Source organism: Lactuca sativa, chromosome 5 (assembly GCF_002870075.4).
Source record: "Lactuca sativa cultivar Salinas chromosome 5, Lsat_Salinas_v11, whole genome shotgun sequence".
Lineage (NCBI taxonomy): Eukaryota > Viridiplantae > Streptophyta > Magnoliopsida > Asterales > Asteraceae > Lactuca > Lactuca sativa.
Window position 1 is genome coordinate 308,764,659 of NC_056627.2, and position 10,949 is coordinate 308,775,607.

General features: G+C 33.9%; 1 protein-coding gene across 1 annotated transcript; it reads left to right on the plus strand.

The window, feature by feature from the left end:
• The first annotated feature begins 5,569 nt into the window (after window positions 1-5,569).
• LOC111890735 (uncharacterized) lies at window positions 5,570-8,018 on the plus strand. Its single transcript, XM_023886821.1, has 3 exons — window positions 5,570-5,959; window positions 6,016-6,558; window positions 6,684-8,018. The coding sequence occupies exons 1-3, from the start codon at window positions 5,570-5,572 to the stop codon at window positions 8,016-8,018; spliced, it is 2,268 nt and encodes a 755-aa protein (XP_023742589.1).
• The last annotated feature ends 2,931 nt before the right edge of the window (window positions 8,019-10,949 follow it).

Sequence of the window (10,949 nt, forward strand, 5' to 3'; positions counted from 1 at the left end):
GTCATGGGTTACATGGTGGTAACCCTAATGTACACACTATATAAGGACCCCTTTAGCTCAAGAAATTGGCACTAGTGAGACATATATGAGGGCTAGCCGATTTGTGCATAAGTGTCTTCTTCTCATGGTTATTCCATGTGTTGGTGATGTTGTGTGAACAATTTGAGGTGTCATACTTGGGGCACTAGACTCGCGAGCTTCATGGAGTCAAGCTACATCAACAAGGTATGTATTTATATCTAGTTTATTACCCAAGTATCAATGTTTTGTATGCTAATTAGGGTAATACCTTGGAATATTCATATTTGCATGTATAATAGAGAAAACATAGATTCAAGGTATTTAGGGTTGCATGTACACTTAGGAGTGTTAGAATGCTCAAAACCCAACAGTGGTATCAGAGCCTAGGCTTGTTTTCTTGTTATACTTGCAAAATTGGCCAAAAATCGAAGTTTTTATGTTGTCTGGACAGCAGACTCACCGAGTCCAAGGCAAAACTCATCCAACTCGCCGAGTTGGTTCATGCACTCGATGAGTTGGACCCCCAGACAGCATATCTTCGACTATTTTGGCTGGAATTGGACTAGGAACATTACCCTAAGCTGTTTTTCAACTTAAAAAACCTGTTTTTGATATGGTAATGCTCATGCTAATTCAAAGATAATTGTCAATAGATTCATGTTTTGTATTAGTTTAATGGTTAGGATAATTACTTGAATATTTTTGATTGAATTATCTTGTTCTTATGAGTTGCTTAGATTAATAGAAAAATTATGTGAAATTTTTGTTTTCAATCCAAATTAATCTAAGAGTTGATTCTAAAATGTGATTTTGTAACTTGTCCTCAAGTTATATTAAAAGTCACATTTAAGATTCATAAAACTCATAAATATTTCCATAGGTTATGAATAAAGAAAAGTCACATTCTTTTAATAGTTTAAAGTCTTCCATAACTTGTCCTCAAGTTATCGATTTTGAAGAGTTTTTTGTATTAAAACTACTTTCAACACATAAGTTATGGAAATTGAATAGTTTTGAATAGTTTCAAAACTTTCCCTCAAGTTTTGGAATTTGAAAAGTTTTCCCTTATGAATACTTTAATTCCAAGCTAAGCCCATAGAATTTTAAAAGTTAAAATTCAACCCTTATACTTTATAATATTATAAGTTAATAATATGTATATATATATATATATATATATATATATATATATATATATATATATATATGTATAAGAGCAAGTCAGTCTTACCGTTAGTAGGCCTCATTAACGAAGCCGATCTATAAGGGGGTATAAGGTTACTGCCAATAAAATGGCAGTTTAATGGGTGTCCACTCTCACCCACCGCTTCCTTGACTGGTGGAGGGTCGTTAGCCGAATGGGTAGGACAAGGACTATAATTCTCCCTTCATTAAAAGTATTAATGATAAATACTAAGTAACTAAACTCTTATTAAATACCTAATCTTAGTTACTTAGGAAAATGTGAACTTGGTGCTAACCCATGAAATTACACTTTGCACTTTGCACAAGTCGGTTAGTGGAGCGCGTGTGGTTAACCGACACACTAGCTTGATTTAACAAGGTAGGCAAAGGGTAACTTAATGTTTATCATAGTATCGATGGAGCGCGTGTGGTTAACCAACACATCGATTAAGGGGTAAATATTAAGGGTACCAAGTATATTTTCATGGTTATTCACACCTTGTTTTGTGATCCTCGGCATCCCAGTCACAAAACCTGAGAGGGCACAATCGAGATTGAAACATGCCATTGAACAATTCAATAAATCTCAAAAGATCTAGGAGTTTCAAATCCAATTAAAAACTTAATAAAATTATTTCGTTTTTCATGGTGGAAATTGGTGAATCTTCATTCGCCTATCTTCAAATATTATATAGCTTGGATTACAACATCCCTCTTCCAAGTTATAAAATATTGTGTTGGGTCCTAGCCTTAATATTTCATATTGGGTGTTATACTAAGGACTTGAAATCAACTATCTTGAATATCTCCCAAAAAATGTCTAGTTCATACATATATGATCTTCCCAAATCTCTTGGAACTTCACTTCCTCCACATCCTCCAATTATTCTCCCTAACCCACAAGTTTAAGGTCACTAAAGCCCTATCGACAAGCAAGGTCTATGTGTGCTCACATCTTGGAGATGAAGTCACATATTGACAAGCCGAGAGAGTTGGGTGTCAAAGTCTTATGAAAGTTGGATGTTCAATCACTTTCTAAGTCACATAGTGAGTTCTTTATGGCCTACTATGTAAAAGACTATGACATGATCCTTAATGATGTTATCTTTTTGCTTTGTGCTGCTGAATCAGCTATGATTTGGAGCACTGGTAGAGAAAATTTGATTAGAAGATCAACTTCCCAAACTTCCATGGACTTTGAAAATGGTAACATTGGATATCTAGAAAAGCTTTCTCTTCCCAATGGAAAGGGATTGGCCAAAGTCAACTCGGTTGACCAAATGGTAAAGAGAAAGACAAGTCTGAGATAGTCCATTGCACCATTTCCAAAGAGTCCATATGTTTCACATGCAAAAGGAAGGGGCATTGATTACGAAGCTGCCTATTTACCTGAAAGATCATAAGGTTGATCAAGTCAAGAATTTTGACTCTACTTTAGGTAAAGTCCACTATCTAACTCTGTTAAGTTTCTATTATGAGATTCTTGTTACATGATGTGACTGGGTCACATGTTGATGTTTTAAGATTCAAAGAAAAGTGAAGAAACTTAAAGGAAGCATATGTTGATTCCGATCGCGAAGATGGATTTCGATCGCATGGTTCGGTGATCAGCATTTTGAGCTGTTGCTTAGGAGTTATGATATATTGCTTAGGAATAGATAACAACAAGGTTTTTCATATGCTTTTGCACTGTAAGGATAAGTTTTTCCGCAAAGTTTTAAAATAAAAGGAAATTTTTGATTTCATTTATTCTAAGTATCCTTACAATGGCAGTTGTGAAAAAATTGTTGCTTATATGATTCCATTGATAGCAATATTGGAAAATGGATTTGTTTCTTTCATTTGTGGTAATGCCTAATTTACCAAATAAGGAAAGATTCTCATCACCCAAGGTTTCAGTTGGATAGAAACTTGGAAATCATGCAAGTTGTATAGTATGATGAATGAGAATTTTCATCTTTGGAAAAATTAAGATTAATTCTTTGTTCACATGTATGTGTGAGTCAAGTAGAGGACTAAGGGATCAAGTACACATTCTGGTGCAACGGTCAAGTCTACCACAAAAGATCGATAAGACTATTTGTCATGATTTACTAAAGTTTAGTAAATATGGTTATACTCACAAGTTTAAGTATAATTCTGAAGCATTGGAAAAGTTTCGATGTATGACAGAACGGATGAGAAGAATCAAATTAGGCAGAAAGATAAAAGTTTCTCAAATCTGAAAAGATGGGAGAGTACTTTAGTATCAGGTTTTGTGATCATCTTAATGATTTAGAAATCATATCACAATTAGTCCTCTAAGGAAATCTTAGTGCATTCCTATGGCTAAGAAGAGGAATCAAGAATTGCTGAAATGGTTAAATCAAGAAGATGAGTCATACTTCATTCCAAAACAAGTCTTAGAGTCATATACTCCACCAAGACTGTAAGTTGAGTGACATATCTTAAAGAAAGGTTTAAAACACTTTTAAAATGTAAGAGTAAAAGTGTCCTGCTCTTGTACATTTGAAATCGGTAAGTTGTGATGTTTTGGATAAAACAAAGACCAACTAAGGCCAATTGTGTGAAGTGTTTGTCTTGATAAAGAATCCGCACTATCTCTTGAATATTTGGCAAGATAGTCTTATATGTCAAGAGGACAGTGGGAGTCTTAAAGATCTTGAAAGAATTTCAAGATCTAATCAAGAGTAAAACCTGTAGTTTATCACTAGCTCACGACTTGAGGTTTATAACCTATCGTGTTGACATATTGACATTTCTATGCCTATTCCAGTAAAGTTGGCTATACATTTGAGTTCTACATGTTCTCAATTATTTGCATAACTACTTGGAAGCAATGGCAGGCCCTGTATTGCCAGGTGGCGAGAAGTTAAGATTGCACAAGTTCAATCCATATGAGTTTGGATTTGTCACTAATCTAGTCTTGTGATTATGGCTTTGACAAATTCACGTGGATAAGAACACCTACACCATAAAATCTAAGTATCCTAAGGTTTTTATCCGATTCATGAAAATAATGGTGAGGAAACGCTTTCACTAAGTAGATTGTAGGTAGATAGCAAGTGTGATATTTGCATTCTCAAAGTCGTTAGTGGAGCGTGTGTGGTTAACCGACACACTAACATGGACTTGTGAGGAATGGTAAAGGTCTAAACAATTGAGGCTATGATTACGACATCCCTTTTCATCAGAGGCGGAGCTATGAGAGGGCCAGGGGGGCCATGGCCCCCCTGATTTTTTGCATTCTAATACCAATATTATATATATATATATATATATATATATATATATATATATATATATATATATATATATATATATATATAATACCTTTATTTGTGTAATACATTCTTGGTCCCTACGATTTACAATCTATAGTAAGGATATATATGTAAATGTAATTAAAAAACAATTAACTATGCATAATCAGGAAATCAGTTATGATCCACGTAAATCACTTGTAACAGAAGCAAATTTTTGCTGAAAAAAATCAATTACAATTCTAATAAAATTAGGATACTGATTTTAGGAAACTAAAAACTCTATAAAAGAAAAACCAAACAACAAATATTACATCTAACTTATTATCGGAATCAAAATCTTTAAGAAACACAAAATAAGAAATCATCAATTTACTGTCGCTGGAAATCATACCCATCATCGGAGTGCTCATCTCCGTTGGAGTTCGCCCTAAAAACCAACCACCTGAGTGCTCATCTTTTCTTGAGTTCGCACTGAAAAAAAACCCATCGACTGCTAGGTCTCCGATCAACAACCGCCATTGCTGACTTTTGTTACTTCGAGCAACACTGCTTTGCTATCTTCTGTGTTTCCGACCACCGTCGTCGCCGGAGTGCTTACCATTCCATATATCTGTCTGCTCTTTCCGACTTGTGTCTCCGGCCACCGAGACAGATCGATCATCGACCAGCAGTTACGCCTCTCAAATTTCTTCTATCTGCTAGATCTGTAAGCTCCTTGTTTCTCAACTTCTCTCTCCTTCTATCTTTGACTTTCTCTCTCTATAATATATCATAACGTGTGAAAGTTATATGATAGTTATAGGCATTAGAATAATATATCATTAGCTGTCAAAGATAGATATGGCATTAGCTGTCAAGAATTTAATAAGATAAATTTTTTAATGATATAATATTATATATTATTTGTTTCTCATAAAAGTCGTACCAATATTTATTGTTTGGTTATGTAAAAGGCTTTAGAAAATTGTAGTTATTTGTTAATGATATATTAATTATACATAATCATATGTTAAGTTGTTAACTATTATTTTCTATATTATTAATTTTTTAGTTATTTGTTAACCATTTATTAATTATGCTATGTAGTGTAAACCAAAATGAAAAAACAATCAACACTTGATGGATTTTTAAAAAGAAAACATGAAAGTTCTTCTCAAGTACCAGTAGAGCCACCCCCAACTGTTATAGATGCAAATACTCCTAATGATAGTGTTCCCATGACCGATAATCCATCCAAAAAACCTTTTCATGAAATGAATGATGTTGATCTTAATACACTAGAACGAGATCCTAGTTTGCGTATTCAAATTTATGATTATCCAGTCAATCAACAAGATATAATTCGACGAGCTTATATCAATCGTGGTCCCTTTCAACCAATACTTTCTACATATCCAAAATCCGGACCGGAAGACCACAAACGTAGCTTTCAATGTTCTTGGTTCAAGCAATTCCCATGGCTTGAATATTCACAAAGTTCAAATGCTGTGTTTTGTTTTCCATGTTTCCTTTTTAACAAACCTTCCGAAATGGGATATTACAGGCAAAGGGCATTTACTATAGATGGATTTCAAAATTGGAAGAAAGTAGGTGGGAAAAATGTGCTTTTTTGCAACATATAGGAACAGAGTGTACATCTTTTCACAATGTTGCACAAAAATCATATGATGATTTGTTAAATGAGGCTCAAGATATACAAAATAAGATTGAGAAATTTACAGATGAAGATCGTAAGAAGAATAGATTGAGATTGAAGACTATTATTTATGCAGTTCGTTGGTGTGCTTTTCAAGCAATTGCATTTAGAGGTCATAATGAAAGACCAGATTCCATTAACAAAGGAAATTTCCTTGAAATGTTGGAGGCAATATGTTCTTTTAACAATGAGATGAAAGAATTGTTTCGCACTGCGCCTAAACATGCATCATATACATCACGAACAATTCAAAAAGAGATTTTAAACCTTATTGCTAATAGGGTGAGACGAATGATTTGTGATGAAATTGATGGTGGAAAATTTTGTTTACTTGTTGATGAAGCACGTGACAAGTCTAACAGAGAACAAATGTCTATTGTTTTGAGATTCGTAAATAAAGATGGCGTTATTATGGAATGTTTCTTTGGACTTGTTCATGTTCCTGACACTACATCACAAACTATGAAGAATAGAATATATATTTCCTATTGACACATAACAATCTTGATTTTAAGTCGATTCGTGGTCAAGGGTATGATGGTGCAAGCAATATGCGAGGTCATTTCAAAAGGTTGCAAGCATTGATTTCGAAGGATTGTTCGTCTGCATATTATGTTCATTGCTTTGCTCATCGATTGCAATTAGCATTAATGGCCGCTTCACAAGGAGTTATTGCATTGCAAAAGTTTTTTACTCAATTATCTTTTGTTATCAATGTCGTTGGTGCTTCTTCCAAACGTGCTGACCAACTAAGAGATGCACAAGCAGAGCAAATGGCATATTTTAAATCTATTAGTGAGTTGGAGACTGGTAGAGGCCTCAATCAGATTGGTACATTACAACGGGCTGGAGATACCAGATGGGGTTCTCATTTGAAATCAGTTTCAAGCTTAATCAAAATGTTTAGTCCAATTTGTGAGGTTTTACTTAAAATTATTGAGGATGGCACTGGTTCGATTAGAGGAGATGCAGATTCAACATATGAGACTATTACAACATTTGATTTCATTTTTGTTCTACATCTAGAGAAAGAAATAATGGAGATCACATATTTACTCTGCCAAGCTTTACAAAAACAATCTCAAGATATATTGAATGCATTGAGGCTAGTTGCATTCACCGAATTGTTATTACAAAAAATAAAAGATGAAATATGGGATAGTTTTCTATCTCATGTTAAGTCATTTTGTCTGGAACGCAACATCGATATCCCTAATTTGTCTTCTTCTTACTTTAGTAGAGGGGCTCGAGCTCGTAATGAGCGTAGCGATCATACACTTGAACATCATTATCGAGTGGATATTTTCATCGAAGCAATTAACTGTCAGTTAATGGAATTAGATCATTGGTTCAATGATAGCTCGATGGAATTACTCCATCTTTCATCAACTTTAGATCCTAAAAATTCTAATGAGCCTTTTCGAAGTGGTGATATATGTCAATTAGTAGAAAAGTTTTATCCTGAAGATTTCAATGAAACTGAGAAAAATCTTTTGAAGATGCAACTCCAACATTCTGAGGCGGATGTTATTCAACATGATGATTATAAGCAATTGATATCTATTTCAGAATTATGTCAATGGTTGATAAAGACTAGAAGAGCAACCAATTTTTATTTGATTTATCGAGTAGTTAGTCTTATACTCACTCTTCCGGTTTCTACTGCTACAACAGAGAGATCATTTTCAGCAATGAGTCTTGTTAAAACAAGGCTACGAAATAAAATGGAAGATGAATTTTTAAACGACTCGTTGGTTTTTTACTTCGAAAGGGAGCTTGCAGAAAATATTACTTTAGAGACGATTGTGCAAGACTTTAAAGACGCAAAAGATCGACGAATTCCACTTTAATGAGCGATTTTAGAATACTTTATATTAATTTTTTGTTTGATTATTTATATGTTATGACATTGAATCGAATAAATTTTTGTTTTCTGTTTCTTTAAAAGATTTACTTTCGGCCCCCCACTACAACTTTTCGTGTTCCGCCCCTGCTTTTCATAGTTCTAAAATTGTTTAGACACGCATGTGAGCTATCTAAGGGAAGGTGTGTGACTTTGATAAAGTTTTATCAAAGCACCTCGTATCAGAAATTTGAACTTTGTTAAGAAGGTCAATAAAGTATTGATTTCTAGAAGTTCAGTTGATTTCTGAGTACATGCCAAAGCTAGTGGGAGCATAAGTGTTATGCTAATAATTTCCATGTTAGTGGGAGCATGATAATTATGATAAGTGTTGCAAGTTAGCAATGTTAATTATAGAAAACAAAAGTTTCAATTAGAAAAAAGTTGTTTTGCTATAATTAAGGGAGATGAGATTGTACTTTATTTCAATTCTAAAAGCTTAGATTGAGGTTTTAATCATCTTTAGTCAAGGGTATATATATATATATATATATATATATATATATATATATATGTGTGTGTGTGTGTGTGTGTGGATTTTATGTTGGAATGGCTAAACATAAGGAAATTCTATATATGATTCCATTATTTGCGTTCTAAATTCGATTATGATTACGACATCCTTTTTCATAATCTGAATTATGAGAACTTGGCAAATAGAAATATTATAGTAAAAGGACCGGTCTAGTATCATGTCTTTATGTGAGACATCATGAATCGTGTCCCATATGCTTCAGATATATGATCTATTGCATGTGCTTTAATATTGATCATTTCTAAATTTTCCCAATGCTTAGGGCATTAAGAGGGGAAAAGTCTAGAATTGGATATAACTAAACTGATTAAGCAATTTTCGAGGACAATCTAAGGTTTACCAAAGATTGGTTGCTCGGGGACAATTGGAAGTATAATGTTAATTTTGGAAGGACCATTTTGACATATTCTGAAAAGAGGCAACTCTTGTTCAGAAGTGACAGTCAAAATGAGAATATGGAAATATTCCCATAGGTGGTAGTTGTTCATTAAATCTATGTAAGATTAGGAAACTTAATGCAAGAAGGATGTTCAAAGAGATGAACTTTGAATTTGAGAATTCGATATCACGGACTAATCTCCATTGAAATACTTTGTAATGTCTGTTGACAAGTCTTTGTGACTTTGTGCATAATCATTACAAAAGGATCATTGCATATAAGTTTTGAATCTAACAAGATTTAGGTAAATGGCAGGAATTTGGAATTCTTCTATTTTCGGTAAGGATTTGGGACTGTGAAATGAGAATCATTGGAATTATGTTCAATCGATCTATTTCACAAAGTAAAGATCTTAGACAAACTTAGTATGCATACTTGGTGTATGGCATGACTAGTGTTTAGAAAACATAGTGTACATGCTCGGAGCATGGAACAACTATTGTTTTTAATTCAAATATAAAGTTGATAGTTTGAAACAGTATGCAATGGATGATGAGCAATCAATATGGTGATAACAAAGGTTTTTTATTTATATTCATAAATTCTAAGACCATATTGGATTCAATTATTCTTGTGTTTCATTTTGCATGTTTTGACTTCCAGAATAAACTAGGTCATTCATCCCGAATGACTAAGTTATTCAAACCATCCACAGTCGGTCATATGTTGGAAGTAGATATGAATCAAGACTGTCATGAGTTGGCTTGTAGATGTCTAAGATGTTGGACATAGCAAAGAGGTGCTACAACACTCATGAGTGCTCATAAGTTCTGAGTATTGGATTCAACCCACGCTCATTTGACTCACTTCATGGATTTTATCACGAGTGATCATGAGACGATAATATCTTATATTCTTCAAACCTAGAGATATGAGTTGTTACTATGAGTTGGTTATACATTGATTTCACAAAAACGCATTGGTAACTCGATGTTATAAAATATGCCTGTGTGTATGATTCAACAAGTAGTAGAACAAGCCATATGAGTCGAAGTTTATCCATTCCTTTTACCTCCGATATAAAAGCGATATATGTGGGCCCCTCAATGATTTAGTGATGACAAATGTAAGTGCTCAGTCGGGCCTGGACTGATTTGATTTGTTCAATTAGTCAATCGTCATAAATCGGAATCAGGAAACAACAAATGGACAGAGAGAATGATTTATAATCCATGTCTCAGTCCATATGATATCTAGAATGGAGGAATATATGATCCCTTATCTAATGGACAAGTCATTGACAAAGGTCAGAGTTCATCGACAAGGTCAGAGTTTGACAACGGATTTTGAGAGCTACGATTGCCAGTTGGTTTTTGAAGTTATACGCAATAATAGTTTTAGACTTATCCAAGTGGGAGACTATTGGATTAGTGTCTAAGCTCATAACTATAATTGGTATGTACTTGACCCGACTCGGCATGGTCCATTTGGGTTGCATGGCATCAGAACATTTGGATAAACCGTTTGTGAGGTGAGGACATTTGTGACATATTAATATATTATAAGTTCTAATATATTAATATGAAATCATGTTATTTAATTAGTATTGATCAAGAATTAATTTTGACTTAATTTAGTGATCAAAAAGAGACTAATTAAATATATGGGGATTGATAGTGTAAATCATTCATTCTTATATATGTGGGCTTATGATCCATGATTCCTTATGTTGGGCTTAACCCATGTGGTGATCCATGGATACTCCATGGAGGTTAAAACCCATGGAGCATAAGGAATGGATATAAGTCATGGGTTACATGGTGTAAACCTAATGTGCACACTATATAAGGACCCATTTAGCTCAAGAAATTGGCGCTAGTAATACATATGTGAGGGCTAGCAGATTTGAGCATGGGTGTCTTCTTCTCATGGTTATTCCATGTGTTGGTGATGTTGTGTGAACC

What these genes read in the sequence shown, in the direction of transcription:
- LOC111890735 (XM_023886821.1), top strand. Translation starts at nt 5,570, where the DNA reads ATGAAAAAACAATCAACACTTGATGGATTTTTAAAAAGAAAACATGAA. An exon ending in ATTCACAAAGTTCAAATGCT is followed by an intron (nt 5,960 to 6,015) that starts GTGTTTTGTTTT and finishes GGGATATTACAG; the next exon opens with GCAAAGGGCATTTACTATAG. An exon ending in TGTCTATTGTTTTGAGATTC is followed by an intron (nt 6,559 to 6,683) that starts GTAAATAAAGAT and finishes CTTGATTTTAAG; the next exon opens with TCGATTCGTGGTCAAGGGTA.